We start from the raw sequence: 19,731 nt of genomic DNA, 5'->3' as shown, positions 1-19,731 counted from the left end.
GTATTATCATATGCAATGATAATCCACAAAAACTACTTCCCATATACATATAGTTTTACCGTGATGAAAAACCTATTAGTACAGCTTCGCATAGCCCGAACCAGAAATTTTTAGCCCAGTGAGGCCTTATGTATTTGCCATGTCTGTCTGTCGGTCCACCGATACCATACACCCAAAACGGTTTGCCTTCAAATTTTGCAGGTGCCAAAAATAATCAAGTTAGCAAGTGAGCCAAATCTGTCGAGTGAGGTCATATAAATAGGTGGGTGGAATCGACACCAAACTTGAAAATATCGTTAGAAAGCTGAAATTCAGCACATCGAGTGCTAATGGCGTGTAATGAAAGACTCGGGGAAATCTAAAAATATTTAACCAGAGGGGCAATATGGGGTGGAGGAGGGGGGTGACCCATATCGATTTTCAAAAATAGCCACAAACCTACATTGTCTGCAATTATGCAATGTCCTTAGGACGGATCGCTCCTAAATTTTTGTCCGAATTGACCGGACTGCTATTACCACACCCCGCGTTGGGAATGGTCGAATGTGTGCAGAATATTTGTTATTTTGTGGAGTATTTACAAATCTTCCTTCAGGACCACTGTGACTTGCTTCTTTCAAATCTTCCAAAGTTTTATTTGCTATTCGGAAGTCATTATCCTAAATTCCACCTGAAAATAGCAACTTTTAAAAACCAGTATGGGTCACCCTCTAGGGTCACTAAGGTTACACATTGACCACTTTGAACTTCATATACTTTCATGAGAACCCATTCAGTATCCCTATGCCGATTTTTATATTTTTAGGACAATGTCTTAAAACCGGTATGGGTCCCCCATAGGGTCCCCTCAGTTGTAAGATTTTGCAATTTTACTTCATATTCTTTCAATAGAAGCCATTAGCAAGCTCTATACCAAATTTCAGCTTTTTATGACAATTTTGAAATTTTAGTGTATAGTACCCCATCACTCAGACGACCCCCACCGGTCAACCACTTGACCAATTTCGCCCATCTGCGAACTCGTTCTCTAACTTTGTCAAATTTGCATACACTAAAAATTTCATGTGAATCGGGTAAGTCGTTTTGGCTCTATCCTGTTCACGGACAGACAGACAGACGGACAACCATCACGATTCCATAAGCCCTAACTCGGGCAAAAAATCGAGCACCATATCAAAACCCTTCAATTTCATGCAATGTTTCCACGGTCGCCAAATTTGTAATTTTTTGGAAATACACGTATTTGTGTATACGGGATTCAACGGATTTTGTCGTGTATCCATGATATTCATGTATCTGGGACACACGGTCAAATTTCAAAATTCCATAGCACCAAGTCATACAGTATGACTGGGTGCTATTTATAGCAGAACTTTCACCGGGTGCTATTTATAGCAGAACTTTCACCGCCCTCCGGAGGGTATAAAAGGAGCTGCACCAGAAATTTTTGTCAGTCTGCGGGAGGAGCTCGTGGGGGACGGACGAATCCCTGGGTGAGCTCCCCATTGCAGCTGCGCCCTTGGGCCGCCTGCCTCTCTGGGGAGTCGGGTCCACCCGTCACCACCACCTTGTTTTCGCCAAATTTCGTCGCCATGCCATAACTTCGCCATTTTTCGTCCGATTTCCATCAAACTTCGACAGGGACATCTTTTTGGTGTTATCGACATGTCGCAAGGTCACACTCATCGCCACCACCTTTCTTTCGCCAAATTTCGTCGCCATGCCACAACTTCGCCATTTTTCGTCCGATTTCCATCAAACTTCGACAGAGACTTCTTTTTGGTGTTATCGACATGTCGCAAGGTCACACTCATCGCCACCACCTTGTTTTCGCCAAATTTCGTCGCCATGCCATAACTTCGCCATTTTTCGTCCGATTTCCATCAAACTTCGACAGAGACTTCTTTTTGGTGTTATCGACATGTCGCAAGGTCACACTCATCGCCACCACCTTGTTTTCGCCAAATTCCGTCGCCATGCCATAACTTCGCCATTTTTCGTCCGATTTCCATCAAACTTCGACAGAGACTTCTTTTTGGTGTTATCGACATGTCGCAAGGTCACACTCATCGCCACCACCTTGTTTTCGCCAAATTTCGTCGCCATGCCATAACTTCGCCATTTTTCGTCCGATTTCCATCAAACTTCGACAGAGACTTCTTTTTGGTGTTATCGACATGGCGCAAGGTCCCAACCGTCGCCATTACCTTGTTTTCGCCAAATTTCGTCGCCATGCCATAACTTCGCCATTTCTGGTCCGATTTCCATCAAATTTAGACAGACACTTCTTATTGGTGTTGTCGACATGTCGCAAGGTCACACTCATCGCCACCACCTTGTTTTCGCCAAATTTCGTCGCCATGCCATAACTTCGCCATTTTTCGTCCGATTTCCATCAAACTTCGACAGAGACTTCTTTTTGGTGTTATTGACATGTCGCAAGGTCACACTCATCGCCACCACCTTGTTTTCGCCAAATTTCGCCGCCATGCCATAACTTCGCCATTTTTCGTTAGATTTCCATCAAACTTCGACAGAGACTTCTTTTTGGTGTTATCGACATGTCGCAAGGTCACACTCATCGCCACCACCTTGTTTTCGCCAAATTTCGTCGCCATGCCATAACTTCGCCATTTTTCGTCCGATTTCCATCAAACTTCGACAGAGACTTCTTTTTGGTGTTATCGACATGGCGCAAGGTCCCAACCGTCGCCATTACCTTGTTTTCGCCAAATTTCGTCGCCATGCCATAACTTCGCCATTTCTGGTCCGATTTCCATCAAATTTAGACAGACACTTCTTATTGGTGTTGTCGACATGTCGCAAGGTCACACTCATCGCCACCACCTTGTTTTCGCCAAATTTCGTCGCCATGCCATAACTTCGCCATTTTTCGTCCGATTTCCATCAAACTTCGACAGAGACTTCTTTTTGGTGTTATTGACATGTCGCAAGGTCACACTCATCGCCACCACCTTGTTTTCGCCAAATTTCGCCGCCATGCCATAACTTCGCCATTTTTCGTTAGATTTCCATCAAACTTCGACAGAGACTTCTTTTTGGTGTTATCGACATGTCGCAAGGTCACACTCATCGCCACCACCTGCTTTCGCCAAATTTCGTCGGCATCCCATAACTTCGCCATTTCTGGTCCGAGTTCCATCAAATTTAGACACACTTCTTATTGGTGTTGTCGACATGTCGCAAGGTCACACTCAGCGCCACCACCTTGTTTTCGCCAAATTTCGTCGCCATGCCATAATTTCGCCATTCCTGGTCCGATTTGCATGAAATTTGGCACAATGCTTCTTATTGGTGTTGTTGACATTGCGCAAGGTCCCGTTCATGAAGTCTATCCTTCAGACAAGCAACGTCAACCGGTGCACAACCGGCAATGCAATGGTGTGCAGATCCATTGCCTCCTTAATCTGCCTTTGAATCACCACGGAAGTCTGATCCACCACGATGATTGAAAATTTGTCCGGGCTGTGCATATTGAGCAATTTGTACGAGTACTTCCTATTGTTCATCAATGGACGATCCGGATAGCACCAGGCTGCCCAAATCCTTATCAAGCAACATTTCAGTAATCAGTCGTCGTTGCTAAAACAAGAAAGAAAAGAAATGGTGATGTTTAACTCCAGTTACAAACTGAAGAATTATTTTTTAGCATATGATAAAGTGTTAAAGTTAAACTATCAAAGACAACTTGACCTTTTGACCCACCTACCGCGTATTATTTTCTTCCTTCCCTAACAAATCAAGTTTTATGTTCCTTCAATTTTTTGTCCACAGGCTCGTAAAAACCCTTCGATAATCATTTTTTTAATTAGAAAAGGCAGTTTTCTTATTTTCTTCCAGCAGTCTTTCAGTGAGGAGAAAAGACATTTTGGTCTTTTCTCCTCACTAACTTTGAGTACAAAATTGCTTGACAATTTATCATAAATCATAATACATCCATGATTAAAAAATTAATTCGAGAATCGAGAGTACGAAATGTGAGTGTTGACAATTTTTGTGCGGTTTGTTTCCGGGCGACAGTTTGTGCGACGCACACTGGTTCCAAAAGGTACCAGGGTTTTAGAAAATTGAAGTTTTTTAGGCGTCGAAGCAATTGTCGCAACCTTGTAATTATTACTAAAGTTGTCAAGCAACCTTGCCTGCATCCATCCCCACAGAGATGTAGCATTTTAGTAACTCTAGTCGGCTGCGTTGGCTGGGCAATTTATGTAGACAACATCCGCAGGGTTGTTAAAGAGACAGTAACTTGATAAGGGGTTGCGCAACGTGAGCACTTTTGGCGATTTTTTAAATTTTGAAAAAGCTGATGGTCCGGACCACCAGCTCCTGATTGGTTTTTAGGTTGCCATGCAAAATTTAATTGAGTTTCCCCTCAAATTTACTACATTAATGTTTTTATTTACAGAGTCTTTTGTTAACAATGATTAATAAGTACGCATGGAAAACTCATAAATAAAAAATTTCGCTGAGTTTCTTTCCGGTAGGAAGGGTACCCAGAATTGAGGCGACGTTTCCTCGTTGTAGAGTAATGCTTAAACGTTGTAATAAATAACTTGTGGCTCGTATTTCTCCTGTAATTGTTGTGATTCGTTGTCCAATATGTTGAATTAGTTTAATTCCATCTTCACCCCAAACTCCAATTGTTTCAGCAGCCACCGGGATGAAAATGAAACGATCCTCTAAGAAAGAGTATAGTGTCTTCTTCTTTTTCTCAGCTAACACGGCCGCAGCCCCAGGATGACCGGACGTGGAGGAGAGGTACGATGGGGCAAAGGTATCGACGCACGTGAAGTCCCAGACTAAAGCTTTTCCCCTTGACCATGGAATAAGTGTCATCCCATCAGCTCGTTTTCCGTCAGTTCGGCAGCATCCCACTGGCTCTCTTATTGAGGGGACTTCTGCGGTACGAAGGGCACGGGAAATGACATCATTTGCGGCACTGTGTCTTGACCACCGCCCAACGCTCTTTCTGCACGATAGACCATGATAACCACTTGAGGATACTTCGGCTCCACAGATACATTTATGTGGTTGGCAAATTGCACAGCCGAGTCTGAGTGCGATGGCCACACGAAATTCTTCATTAGAGAGGTGGTTTCCAAGTTGTGGTGCTGGAAGTGTGTTAAGCCACGCTCCGACGTGCGGTTTGTCAAGAGGAAGTAGACGGGCCATGTCTTCTGGTGTTTTGGCGCCATCAAGAAGTGTCTTCCGGCGATGTTCAATTAAAGGAGCCTCCCAAATAGCTTGTTTTTTTCGTAATTGGGGTGGTGGTAGTTGGCGATAATCTGTGGACCAGAGCTCTTCACCTTCGGTTATGGCGTCGTCTTTTTCACGTATGGAGTCCGGAAGGAGGGACTCGAGATGTAGCAAACAGCTATGAGCGGACGCAAGAAAGCACGGAATCACCGTGCTCACAGCATGTCTGGTTCCCAAACCTCCCTTACTGACTGGAAGAGACGACTGTATCCAAGACTCTGGGGATAGAAAACAGTTAGTGATTCCTTCCAAGACCAACTTGAGGGTGTTATCGTAAGCCAAAAGAGAGGCATGATTTCGCCAAGACGGTGCACATCGTAGGAAGTAAATTAGTCGCGGAATTGATATGGAGGCTCGTAACAAGAAGAAAGCACTATGGGCGGAAAGTTGAAGGAGGCGGTTCCCAAATGCTGCTAGCTGGGAAATCTTCGACTACATGACTCTCTCTATCGCTTCGTCGGTGAGAGGGGCACCCAGCAATGTAGCTACTTCTGGGGAAATAATTTTGATGCCAGGGGATGCTTTGTGGAATTCGTCATATATGGCGTCGTGGGTATCGGGATCGCCTCCAAACACTCCAACCTCACATTTCTCATAGTTGAGATGGAGTCCCACGTCTTCGCCCATTGTTCTTATGGTGTCAAATGCATGTAGAATGCCGACATCCCTTTCTCCGGGATGTCGGCGATTGTCGCGTCATCCAGATACCAGACATTGAATTCTGTCGTCACGGCTTCGATTATGGGTTGGATTACGAGGGAATACAGACCTGGACCAAGTGGGTCACCTTGTTGGACGCCGAGAAGGGAGGGGATGAGTATGTTCCCATAAAAAAGACTTGATGGATGTGCGTAAGCTTGATTGATAAAGGAGTAGATGGATGGAATTCTTTGCTTGATAATATGAAGAAGGGAATCGCGTCGTATTTCATTAAACGCGTTCCGGAAGTCTAATTTCAAAAAGGCTTTTGCAGTGTCGTGGGCGTGGCTCCAGTATCGACGTGCTGCATGAGCTCCAATTTCGGCTCCTCCTTTTATGCCGACACCAAGTTGATGGGGAGAAAAGTAGTCTACCAATTGCGGTGTAATGCGAGTGACCACGATTTTCGAAACAAGTCGACGCCATGTATTCCCAACAGCGATCGGTCTAATTCCTCCAGATTTCTTGTTGAGGGCGGTGAGCGAGGCTCCAAACAGTGTGGGGCAAACGACATCTGGGACCTTACCACAGAGGAGGACATCTGCAAAGCTACAAATTGTTTTCACTAGCTTCATCCCTGTGTCACCCGTAGATATTCCCACGAGGTCTTTTAAAATTTGAGGACGAAGTCCGTCTAAACCTCCGGCCGACCCTGGTGGGAACGATGAAATTGTGGCTAGAATTTCCTCTTCGGTTGCTTCTGCTGGGTGTTCATCCACGTCAGGCATAACTGGAAAATTCAATGGTTCGGGATGTGGAGGATGTTTGTCGAGTAAGGAGTCAATCGTGCTTTGATTATATGGAGCGACTGTGTCATCTGAGCATAAGAGACGGATGGCCCCTCGGATATCTCCGTCAGAAAGTTTTGCTTCCACTTTCTTTGAAATCATTTGTTGGGATTGCTAAGGTTTATGTATTGATGGACTTGGTTGTCGACCAGTGGGGATGGTGGTTGTGGGGTCGGTCTTCCATTTTGAAACTCTCATTTTGACCCACGATGTCAAGTTTGTCACTTTCTCAGATTTGGCTGGAACTGCGAGGACAGCATAAGGGAAGGTGAAGAGTTTGTTCCAACTTTCTGCATCATTTTTATTAATAACTTCTTCTAAAATGTTGGTAAGAGTGAATTTACTTAGTGATTTAGCTTAGTGATAATTTTTGGGTACTTTATCATAATACATAATTGTAATCCATAATATTAGCATAACTACAGTAGATATATAAATGAAATTCTTTATAACATAAATATCTCCTCCAGTTTGTGTCCTTTTGGAAGGGATCCTAAAATGGATGCTACATTCCCTCTTTGAACAGTGATACTCATTCTCTGCAATAAAAGGATGTCGCCCTCTTCTCTTCTGTGATGTTTGTGATTCTGGACCCGATTTCTTTAATAAATGACAAGCCATCTTTACCCCAAATCCCTGTTGTTTCGATGGCTATTGGGACAAAAAGGAAACTGTCCATAAGTTGTTCATATCTTTTCTTCTTCCGGTCCTCTGCTTTCTCAGCTGCTACTCCTGGGCGAATACTAGTTTGTGGGAGGTACGATGGTGCAAATGTATCGGAACACGTGAAGTCCCACACTACCGATTTTCCTCTTGCCCATGGAATAAGTGTGAGACCATCTGGACGTTTCCCATCTTCACGGGCACACCCGGCTGGTTTTTTAATTATAGGGACTCCTGCAGATCTGAGGGCTCTGGCGATGACATCGTTGGCTGCGGCATGACCGGAGTGACGTCCAGCACTATTTTTGCAACTGAGACCATGATAGCCTTTCGTGGACACTTGTTCACCACAAGAACATTTGTGGGGCTGGCAGATGTCACAGCCTAGTCGAAGAGCGGCGGCGATGCGAAACGTCTCATTAGGAAGATGTGTGCCGAGTTGAGGAGAGGGGATAGCGTTGAGCCACGCTCCAACATTGGGTTGTGACATGGCGTGATAGCGGGCTTTGTCTTCTAATGTAGTCGCATTAGTTGTGAGGTGATTGATTACACCTTCCTGTTGTGGTATTTCCCATATTGCCTGGATACCTCGTATCTCGAGTGGAGGAAGTGGCGATGAACCAAGTGATTTCCAGCGTTCCTCTCCTTCTTGGATGGCGGTATCGATGCCATGTAAATGTGGTGGAAGTAGGCGTTCCGCAAGAGGCAGGGAGCTATAGATAGACGCTAGAAAGCACGGAATCGCCACATCTATAGCGTGTCTGACCCCAAGACCACCTTTGTTGACGGGTAGAGAGGACTGTAACCAGGATTGAGGGGAAAGGGAACAGTTGATGATTCCCTCCATAGCATTTTTTAATTTGGCATCATAAAGAGTAAGGGCGTCAAATCTTCTCCATGTCGGTGCACAGCGGAGAAAGTATATTAGACGAGGTGTTGAGATGGAGGCACGGAGAAGGAAAAAGGCTGAGTGGGAGGAGAGTTTGAGTAGCCGCGTGCTAATTTTTTCCATTTCCTCGGTTTTGGCTCCTAGTATTGTAGGAATGGCTTCATCGGTGAGTGGGACACCTAACAGCATAGCACTTTCAGGAGAGATCTTTTGTATCCCCGGAGCTGTTGAACGAAATAGCTCAAAAATTTCGTCACGAGTTTGGTCGTCGACTACACCCAGAATTCCCACTTCACATTTTGTAGTGTTAAGGTGCAGACCGACTTCTGTCCCCATACGTGTGATGGTTTGCATTGCCATTAAGACTTTCTCCGGCGAATCAGCAATGGTTGAGTCATCTAAGTACCACATATTCAGCTCTGTGTCAATCAAGTCCACAATTGGTTGGATCACGAGAGCGTAGAGAGCTGGTCCGAGTGGATCACCTTGTTGAACCCCACAAAGGGAGGAGATGGGTGTTCCCGCGAAGAAAATTTCCGAGGGGGAGGAGTAGGCCTGGCTCACGAAACGGTAGAAATTTGGGAATTTTTCTCGAATGATGTGGAGAAGTGTGTCTCGTCGGATTTCATTGAAAGCATTACGGAAGTCCAATTTTAAAAAAGCCTTGGGGCTATCATGTGAGTAATTCCAGTAAATACGTGCTGCGTGGGCTGCAGCTTCAGCGCCTCCTTTAATCCCCACTCCTAGTTGATGAGGGGAGAAAATCTCGACCAGAGTAGATGACATACGGGCGACGGCAATTTTCGAGATGAGACGACGCCATGTATTGCCGACAGCGACAGGACGAATGCCCCCAGTTTTCTTTCTAAGTGCGGTCATGGAAGCCCCGAAGAAGATTGGGCAAATAGATTTTGGCACGTCTCCCCTGAGAACAAGATCTAAAAATTTTAGCATCGCGTTTAGTAAATTGGTCGCAGGTTCTCCATTCTCTGAGATGACGAGGTCCTTCAAAATCTGAGGGCGAAGAGAGTCAAGTCCTCCTGCCGATCCTGGAGCGAAACTAGAGATTGCGATGAGGACTTCTTTGGGATCAACAGGGGCCAAAACTTCTGCCTTGTCCGGTGCGTTCGGGAAATAAGTTGGCTCTGGATGTGGGGGATGCTTAGTGATGAGGGCATCCAAGGTTTCTTGATTATTTGGGGCAATTGTGTCATCAGAGGTCAATAAACGAATTGCACCCCGTACATCGCCGTCTGCCAATTTTGCTTCCACCTTCTTTGCAATAGTTTCTTGAGGACGTGAGGGTTTGGCGAATTGTGGTCGTGGTCTCGAGGGTGTTACAATTTGGGTTATTGACCACTGCAGAACTCTTGATTTCACCCATGTTGTTAAATTTTTAACTTTGTCAGATTTGGTGGGAACAGGGACGACTGCGTATGGAAACGAGAAAAGTTTGAACCATGATTCCTCCGAGTTTGTGGTGGTCACTTCCTCTATTATTTTTGCAAGGGCTTTAGCTACTTCCATCCTTGCACCTTTTGGGACTCTTCTCAGCGTGGGTACTGTATTCTTCAGTTGCGATAACTCAGCACCCCAATTTCTTGGAGCATGTGGGAGTAGTGGTGGTTGATCCTTCCATCTGATTCCAATGTATGCGTTGGCTGCGCCTCGAGTCGGGGGACGAGAAAATTTTGTGCTGGGGAAGAGTTGAAGAATATACTTTCCCACGGTGGCATCGACAACTCTTCCTTCTCCCGATGTTTGAATATGATGGGCGTAACGTGCGACTATTTCGGATTTTGGAATTAGGCCGAGAGGATCTTCAACGAGGTTGGATTTCAGCCAATATTGTGTTGTGGCGATTATGTGCTTTTTCTTGGTGGTAGTCGTTGTGTTGAGGGATGATGGAGTGACTTGAGATTGTGAAGATGTGACGGATATGACGCAAGTTGGACAAAGCCATTCCTCCTCCGGTATGATGACCACGGCGACACATGCTGTGTGATACCATTTCTGGCAGTGGTCGCATAGTATCCATTGGTCTGTGTTGCTAGCTCCTGGGCATGTGGATATCGGGCAATGTTGGTCATCATGGGTGGAGAGATTGGCAGCAGTGGTGGAAGTTGGTGTCATCATTTCATTCTCTATATTTTTGGGCGTTTTATTTTTTTTTTGAAAAATTCGAAAAAATTTTTTGAAAAATAAGCTTAGTGATTAATTTTTTTCAAAATTTAATTTTTTTATTATTTAAAAAAAAATCTTATCAAGTTACTGTCTCTTTAACAACCCTGTAAAAGTTCCTAAAGTGTGTAGGAAAAATTTTATTCGGTCTTAAATACAATCGTCATTAGAAAAACATTAAACTTTAGATTGTTTTCCTAATTTCCTTGTGTGTGCAAGAGAATAATAAGGCAATGGACGACGGCCAGCTTCCCAAAAGACAGCCACCTCCACAAATCCCGCAATATCAAGCCCCCTCCTCCTCCACCCACTACGACGCGTTTGGCAATGTCTATGAAGACGATACCACTGATGAAGACGATTCCGCCACGTGGATCAATGTCAAGCGAATCCTCAAAGTCATCCCTCGCGATAATCCTAACGATCCCTTCAAACCTCACTCTGTCAAAGCCATCTCCAAGTTGGGCGAATATGGGAAACGTCCCAGTGAGGAACTTACCCCAGAGGAGATCAGTTTGCTCCAAAATTATGGGGCCGACATCGATCTCGACACTACTTTCGACAAGACAGAACCACCAGGCGTGACCACGGACCAGATTTCCAAAGAGAGCAAGGTACACACAACAAGATTTCTACTCATTATTTAGCATGAACAACTTGAATTTTCACAATTCGCCCATATTTTCTTGCAGGGCGAGCTTGCCAAATTGCCAGAATGGCTCAGATCGTTTATAGAATCCAAATTCCCAGCAATTCAAGCTCAATACAAAAATAATACTCACACTCTTCTCAAAATGTTTGCCAATCGGTTGGAATACCGCAAAATGAAGCGGTGGGCGTTAGTTCATCCAGACGAGGATGAGACGGAAATTCGACATCAAATTGATGATGAAACTTATGGCGAAGTTATGCAAATGGAGGAAGCTCTCGTGACACGGCCGGATGATGATGACGATGATGACGAGAGGTTGAATGAGTACGAACACCGGAATCGGGAACATGTTGAGATGGACCCGTTCCGAAAAAATGACGTGTTGCGTATGTGTACATGCACACATTTGTTAGACTGACTTGCTAAGTAATACTGATTTCTATATATAAAAATGCAGAAGTTGCCCCTGAAGATGCAGACATGGATTTGTGGTCCCCACTTTTAATGCAACGTGCTGCTGACGCTTTACGCGCTGTCATGCTGGCTGGAGCGTCTGATTCCGAGGGAGAAAATCCAGAGGAAGGAGAATGGGAGGACGACAGCGACAAATTGGCAGAGATGCGGTCTAAACGGAAATCTTTTATGCAGTCGAAAGAAGATGAATCAGTTTACAAAGTAATATCACAAATTAATTACACGATGATCAGGATGTGTACCTAATGTATATGTATTTTCATTTCGCAAACCTATGTAGGGACCTCACTGGGAAGACGTGGTCGCAAGAAAACAGCATTTTGCAGAAAAAGCGGCATGGAAAGCTGGTCTAGAATTTACTCCGACAGATCAAAGGAAGAAATTTGTTCTAAAAAATTGCCGACGTTATGACGCTGACGAAAAGGAGGACAATCCAGGATCTAATAAAACTAATAAAAAACCGGACAACACAAAGAAATCAGAATCTAAATTACCTTCTGAAAAAGACGAAGACTCGGACGGATGGGAAAATGTTCACGATGATGAACTGTTTGAAAGCAATAACAGCTTAAAAAATCGTTACTATTCTACAGATCCAGGTCATCCATTGTATCGAAAACCACAAAATGAAAGTCAAAGGAGAGCGAGGCAATTTCGGGAACGTGGCGTGGGAAAACGACCATCCAGAGTTTACGTCAAAGATCCGTGTAAAGGTCCAGTGTGAGTTGCATACATTTGACCGTAACCCAAATTATACATTTTAAAGTGTCCTACGAATCTTGGATCAAATTCGTAGGTCTCACGTGACTCGCGAACTCCATCAAATCCGCCCCACTGAAGGGGTTCACGCCTACGTCAACTTTATCACGGGTTCCGTCGGATTTCGAAATTTTATTTTGATCGTCATCCTGTTTAATGCTGTGCTACTTGCGGCAGAAACTGGGGAGCGGAAGAGAGGATTTCAAGTCATTTTTGACGTTTTCGATAGTGTATGATCTAAGTAGTATGAAATTGCAAGAATTGTATTTATTAATAGTTTGTTGTATTAAATAATTGTATCAACTAAATTTATAGATATTTCTTTCCGTCTACTGTGTTGAGTTTGTGCTAAAATGTTACTCAAATCCGCTGGAATATTTTCGATCGGGATTCAATTGGTTTGACTTCTTCATTCTCATCTTCTCTCTCGTCAAGGTATTTAATTTTCGGATCAGGCAATAATTCTTCACAAAATGTGTACCCTTAATTACTGATAATTATGGAATATATGTATGTAGGCGTCCTTTGAATGGTCTGGGAATGGCGCATCTATCCCCTTCCTCCGATTTTTTATTGTTATCCGTGCCCTTCGAGTCTTGCGTGGTGTCAGCTTATCCATTCATACTCAAGTAAATTCATCGATATAATTTTTGTCTCATGTTCATGTTTTACCACTAATTGTAAATAACTGATTGATCTGTACAGGTCCTCGTCACCGCACTCGTTGCCACGCTTAAGAACCACGTGCTTTCTGTCGTAATTCTTCTCGTCTTGCTTATGTATATCGCTGCAATTGTCGCATTTTACTTATTCTCCGATAAACCTGTTCTCCATGAAACGTGGGGCGAGGTACCGATGGGAATGTTACGTTTATTTTCATTTGTAACGGTAAGGTTCATGTCTAACCTTGAAATGTTTGTTATAAAGTCATCATCACAAATTTTACATGTCAGATGGACGGATGGACCGAAGTCATGGAAGAATTCGAAAAAGCCAATATGCTCCACGGGGGACGAATGTTCTGCCTGATTTGCATTGTTTTTGGAAATTTCGTCTTTTCCAACATTTTCATTGCCATTATTATCATGCAAATTTCAGAAGCAACTGACAGTTTCAGGGTATAATTACTAGTTACTTAAATACTTAATGTTAGAATTTAACGAATCTTCTTATTCTTATTTGTCACCAGAAAACCCAAACTGACGAAAAAGAATCGTCCGTATTTTTAAAACAAGAATCCGTCTTCCGTCGTAAGTACATATTATACATTTAAACCATTTGAAGTTAACCAAAGTTGAGCACAATTTTGCATGATAAAGTCTGAAAATTGGTAGTAGTCGTGGCCATGTAAGAGTCACATCATTTTTATAAATTTATGCATTTAGGACAAAAACTGGACATGCGGCAACTCCTCTCCCGACACAAACTTGGCATTTCAGAAGACTTTTACGAACTAGGGAGCAGATTTGTACGACGCCTCCAACACGATGACCTCGTGGATGCGCGTGACGTAATTTTCTCTCCGTTGTGGGTCGACTCATTTTACAAAGCTATGCAAAGGGCGCATCATACTTCAAATGTGTAAGTTCGCTGTCATATTAAACTTTATTTCCGACCCCATAGGCGCAGCCAAAATGAAATTAGTGGATAAAATTAATTATCTATTTAGTCTAATGAATCTCCACCGAAAAATGTCTGACCGTCTCGTGAAATTAAATAATTTGTACAATGACGGAAAGTCTGTCACACGAGGAATAAGCCGTGCCCGGTATAATCGCTATTTGGACGTAAAAGGGAGACTACAACTTCTCAAACAACAGTTTCTCGATTTGCGAAATGTCCCTGAGAAGAGACCAATCCGGGTGAAACTCCCGGATTTAGTTTCTACCGAGGAACACGCCAAACCCCCTCCCAGACCACCACCCATGCCGAAACGTCCACTATGGAAGGATGACGGAAAGAATAGGTCGGGATGATACACTTTCTCTCCTCGCTTTCACAATTTTGCTTTCTCTTTATTTTATCAAATATGTATCCGCAGCTACGTTACGTATTAACAATTAATTTGCTTTATGCTTAAAAATTATTTGCAGCGTTTCGTTTATAAACAATTTATTTTGTACTTGAATAAATCCAAACTTTTAATCAGTCTAAACTTAATGGAGAATTGATCTTTATAAAACATGCAAAAAATCGCCCCTGAAGATCCTACCCCGAGCAATGATAAGTTCCCCTCCTTCCCCCAAATACGGTACATCCCTCCCGAAATCGCACCCACAGTAACGCCTTCGTTCCGATTTTTTGGCGTAAGGATAAAAGATCATCCCGAAAATGAGCCGCTAGTCGCACCTGCCCCAACAGCCGTTCAATCATCAATATCTGATGACGAAGATCTCGATGACGAGGATGTTCAAGAGCGTCCCCGTTTCATACAACCGACGGAAGTCGTATTTAAAAAAGGCCGAGTCGCTGGTCTCGCAATTGACCCCGATTTACTCGGGCTCATTCAAGAACAGCAAACATCACAGCATCTTTGCAGGGTTGGTCACTTAATTGAATCAGTTTGGGAAAGTAATAATTTCAAAATTTTTGCAAGTAGTGCTGCGTTGACGGTTCGTTCCAAATTAGTTTGGATTTAAAAACAGATTTGAAAACCCAAGGTAAATTCATCTTTAAGATTTTGATGATTGAAAACTTTCTCCGCTTGCTGCCCCTGATGACTTTGGCTTTACAGTACTTTGTGTACGTAAGTATTTCCTGCACCGTTCGCTTCCCGTTTAAATTATTAATTCTAAAATTGATAAAGTTGATCGTCATCCTTATTTTTTAGGAAATCTATGCACGACTTTTTCTATGAACAATTAGCCTTCGTATTTCTCTTTCTTGTGTAAGTTTTAACAATTTAAAACTACAAATGAACAGAGATTCAAAGCAACCTTTTCTGCATAGAATTTCCTACATCACGCTAGTCTGGGCGATAGTATTTAGCGACTTGTCATCCTTTCATCCCGCCGATAATGTCCTTCTCGTCGTTAAGGTATACAAATATCCAAGAAAAATCCTACCTGCTTTCCAATACTTTGAATACTTCAATTTTTTACAGTCCTTAGCCCAAAGCATGGTTTGCGTGTTTATGACCGCCGTCATGGAGCGGTGGATGGTCATGTGGATGATGGCTTACGAAGATTATCCAAATGCGGGAGCTCTGATTAACGGTTCGTTAAGCAAACATACGTAATTAGCGATTAAGAGCAGAGTTGCTTAAACACATTTTTAAATAATTCTAATTGTATAATAGTATACAAATCAAGGGCAAATCCACTCTGGAGGCACACTTATCCAATTGTCGTCCCCATGTTTTTAATCGACCTGAGCATCGTTTACTTAATCGTGTCGCTGTTCCTTTACTTCTGCAAAGTTCGTATAGTATTAAATGATTTTATGCTCAAAATCAATTCGTTGATCCACATTTCGTAATAAATTATACAAATTTTATCCAGGGCAATATAAAAAAAGATTGGGTTCTCTGGCTCGCAGTTGTGACTCAACTTGGTCTCACAATTTCTCATTATTACACTGAGAATTTGAGCTATATGAGGCGAGTCCTTATTTTCGGCCCATTTCAGTGGGACGGGTTACAACTTATGTTATCCTGCTGGTCAGGAATTTGGTGGACACAAGTGAGTTGCTGCATACATTTTCAAGTTGTCATTTAAATGCCATGTAAAATTTATTTCCTTTCAGTGGCGTCTCTACAATTTGAGGCTTCTCTTAATTGGAAAGAAGTGGGACGTGACTTCATCCAAGTTTAAAAAAGCGGCCTTAGATTTTTGCATGTGACACTTTAAGGGTTCTTCTCTTGTTGTGTGCTTATAAATATTGTTGAAAGTGAGACAAAAAAAGTGACATATGAACAGAAAATGGCAAGGTTTTCGTTTTTGAGGAGTATTTCTTTTTTGGGGCTCATCTTTGTATGTACATATATTCAAGTAGTTTAAAGATTCTTGTCTTTTCCATGTTTTTTTTTTGCTGCAATAAACCGAATTTATTTTAAATAGTGGGCCCAAATCGGCAAAATTTGGGGAAAATTTTGTCCTCACAGTACGCATGCAATAAAAATGTCATGTCATTTTATCTCAATCCTTCTGCAGAAAGGAGTTTTGCAGGTATTTAAAAAACCTTTTTTTATATTCTTTCCTGCTGTTAAGGAACGATGAAACAATTCACTCTGGATCTGAGCAAGTGACACAACGGAAATTCACGTGCCAAAAACCATAAAACAGTAAATCTACTTGACATCAGAAGAGAGGTTACATTTACTAAATTCAAGACAATTTACACCATTGTGCACTGCAAGAAGAAATAAGACGTCTCAATTTCCCTGATATTTATCTTTGTCGTTTCAAAAATTTCCAGCTCCTCCAACAAAAGATTTTGTTTTACTAAACCAAACTCATCTTATCGCATAAAAAATCAGCTTCTTAGAATTTTTACTTTAAACTGATTTAAAAACTACAATTTAAATTCCAACCGAGCAGATTTCAGTTTTATGTATACATTTTTCTGCCACTTTGTATTTACAGAAATGCCGTCCAATTACAGACACATTTTCTCCATCTTAAATAAGTCCTGTAATAAGCAGTAATTCCCATGAAACTACGAAATTCTTGTCGTCGTCCCTCCTTCAAAACCTTATTAACCAAAACAAGGACACCCCATTAAACCCGCAAGAGGAAGACTTTGTCTGGCTTTATTTTTCGAAAAGTTTTAGTACTTTTTTGGTTTTGGTACAACAATGTCGAGATTGTGTGTGTGTGGATGGGAAAGAAGAAAGCGGAGATGAGCACTATTTTAGTACCGACGTTAACAAGAAGGAACCACCCCTGAGGAGGAAAATGAGATTCTAAAATCCCAAATTGGTTTCACATTTCGGAATTTTATTATTCTCCTCGGAGCAAGATTGTTACACAAAGTTGAAAAGTTGTAATTTGTACGGGGGCAAAGGTTTTAGCAACAGTAAAATTTGGCTTCTTCTTCTCCCCGATCGAATTATGAAGCAACTAATAATCTCTTCTTTAATTATGTATCGACTCTTCTCGGCTAGGTTTCTTCACTGTACAATGATCGTCTTTGAAACATATGTATACGCTTGAAAATTTGATAATATTTTTGTCTACAACATCATAGAGCAGATCAGGTTTACTGTATGTAGGTTGTCGCTTACTGCTAAACTTGTACCCTAATAATGCAAAGTAAATATGTCGGGGTGGAGGAAAATGGGCAGTAAAACGAGATTAATGGATCTTTCAAGTTTGTAACAATTTTTATGTTTACGGCCATCTCGTGAATTTCGTTCCGTCCCTTCACAAAACTTGGACCCACCGACATAAAATTACTTTCGGGTTAAACACGCTTTCAAAATGGGAAATGTTAAGAATATTTTCAAAGCGATGCGATGTACAATTCAGAGGTTGCGTAAAATATCACTTGACTTATCTGGATGACCAAAATGCACAAATTGTCAATATTTTCAGACCTTAGTATTTTTGTTTAAAGATAAAATGTAATAATATTTTGTATTGGTTTTCACACATGAAATATGGACAATCCCTCCGAAAAGAAAGAAAATTACAATGAAAGACTAAGCGAAAACTGTACTAAAATTTTGAAAATCTTTGTACTTGTCTTTTATAGTTTGTTCTCTCTTCTTCCCTCAACAAAAAGATGAGCATGGCAAAATATCCATCTGCAATATTCCTTACGTATGATAAAATAAAACCATAAATCTAAACACAAAATATAACCAAACACAGAAAGAGATGACAGGACACATGAAATAGTTTGTGTAACGTAAGTGGCTGAAGATGAGCAGTTTTACTAGTTTCATTCCATTTTTATAGTCTGTCTCACATTTTATTGCCAATTCTGTACAATTTGAATCTCACCTTCAATATTTTATACTTTTCTTTACGACCAAACTAAAGTTGCAATGTCGTGTTGTAAGTTCATACATACATATTTTATCATAAAAAGATTTCTAAATAAATTGTTTCGCATTGCTTACTTTCAAATTGAAGAGACTTTGTGAGCTACTGTAGAAAATAAGTTTCAAAATACAAAAAAAATTGTTTCTGTAGAACGAATCATTTTTTTTTGTCGGTTTTAGAATTGTACTCTTCGCAGAACAGTTAAACGCTTAGTTTTATAATTTAACGTTCTCATATAATCCAACCGCAAGTGGCGATTTAACTTTTGTCGCATAATTTGTAATGGCCAATTACTTAAGGGACAATTAAACCAGGAATAGTCAATGAATCCATCACTAACGGAGGAGAAGAACAAGAGGACATAAAATTAGAACGATCTCTTAAAATTTGGCTTACTTCCGATCCATCATTTTATAGTTATATCTTGTTAGGCAGTACTGCATCATAGCATTAATAAATAAATGATATACGAGTACTAATTAAAGTAGTGTCAATATTTATATGGATGGACATAATTTCAGTTCAAAATCACAAGTCCGGTCAAAGAAAATATAATAATTCTCATAATAAACTCAACTGTACACAATATTGATTTATGACTTCTTAATATAACAATTTTACAAATATCTCGACATTATTTGCATTACGCTCAATTTCGTGACTTTTTCTTACCGTGTGATAAGTATTTTTCTTTTCTTGCTCTGAGCTTTCCTTGTGCGTGGGTGAAGAGAAATACAATTGCGAGTTTGAGTAGTGCGGAGGTGGAGTCAGAGAAAGGGTGCCGAGAATTTGCCAAAATGTCCAATCCCAACCTTTTTCCTTCTTTCTTTCTATCTGTTCCTTTTGCAAATTCTCTTCAAGCAAACCTGCGCCCAAAGCGGATCGCAGTGTGGGAAATGTAGTAGTAACTCCTCCAAGAAAATAGACATTCGTTTCACGTAGGATTCTTAAAGTTTGAGAAAAACAGGACAAGGGTCGCTGAAAATAAAACATTTCGGTGGTCCAACTTTCCCTTTCACTTTGACACTGTCGTCGTCCAGCAAATATTCTCGAGTCGTAGGTCAAGTTTTAAAAAAAATGTGTAGAGCGAGACAAATCAGGAAATTATGCCAATAACAATCTCATTATAATTAAAAAGTGCAATAATCCCACAAAGCAACGAGTGGCAATAACATAATTTCCTCAAAGTAAAGATACATATAATCTGATAACATAATTAAGTAAAATCAAAGTAAGGTACATCCAGTGAGGAAATAAAGGTAAGAAATTTTTGTTATGACTTAATAAAATTTAAATAACATAATAATATGTCATAAATAACGAGTATTGAAGTTTTAAAATATGGGTATTTTAACTGGCAAT

At 41.4% G+C, this 19,731-nt stretch overlaps 1 protein-coding gene across 1 annotated transcript; it reads left to right on the top strand.

The window, feature by feature from the left end:
* The first annotated feature begins 10,619 nt into the window (after positions 1-10,619).
* Positions 10,620-14,509, top strand: LOC118435338. Its single transcript, XM_035851287.1, has 12 exons — positions 10,620-11,111; positions 11,190-11,535; positions 11,607-11,824; positions 11,904-12,343; positions 12,420-12,612; positions 12,698-12,817; positions 12,901-13,011; positions 13,088-13,270; positions 13,336-13,500; positions 13,572-13,632; positions 13,768-13,963; positions 14,052-14,509. Exons 1-12 carry the CDS (start codon positions 10,731-10,733, stop codon positions 14,356-14,358), a joined length of 2,721 nt encoding a protein of 906 aa, XP_035707180.1. The 5' UTR covers positions 10,620-10,730; the 3' UTR covers positions 14,359-14,509.
* Positions 14,510-19,731: the final 5,222 nt, after the last annotated feature.

Source organism: Folsomia candida, unplaced genomic scaffold, assembly GCF_002217175.1.
Source record: "Folsomia candida strain VU population unplaced genomic scaffold, ASM221717v1 Fcan01_Sc004, whole genome shotgun sequence".
In the NCBI taxonomy this organism is placed as follows: Eukaryota; Metazoa; Arthropoda; class Collembola; order Entomobryomorpha; family Isotomidae; genus Folsomia; species Folsomia candida.
Note: the sequence above shows the minus strand (reverse complement) of the source record. Positions and strands in the feature narration are given on the sequence as shown.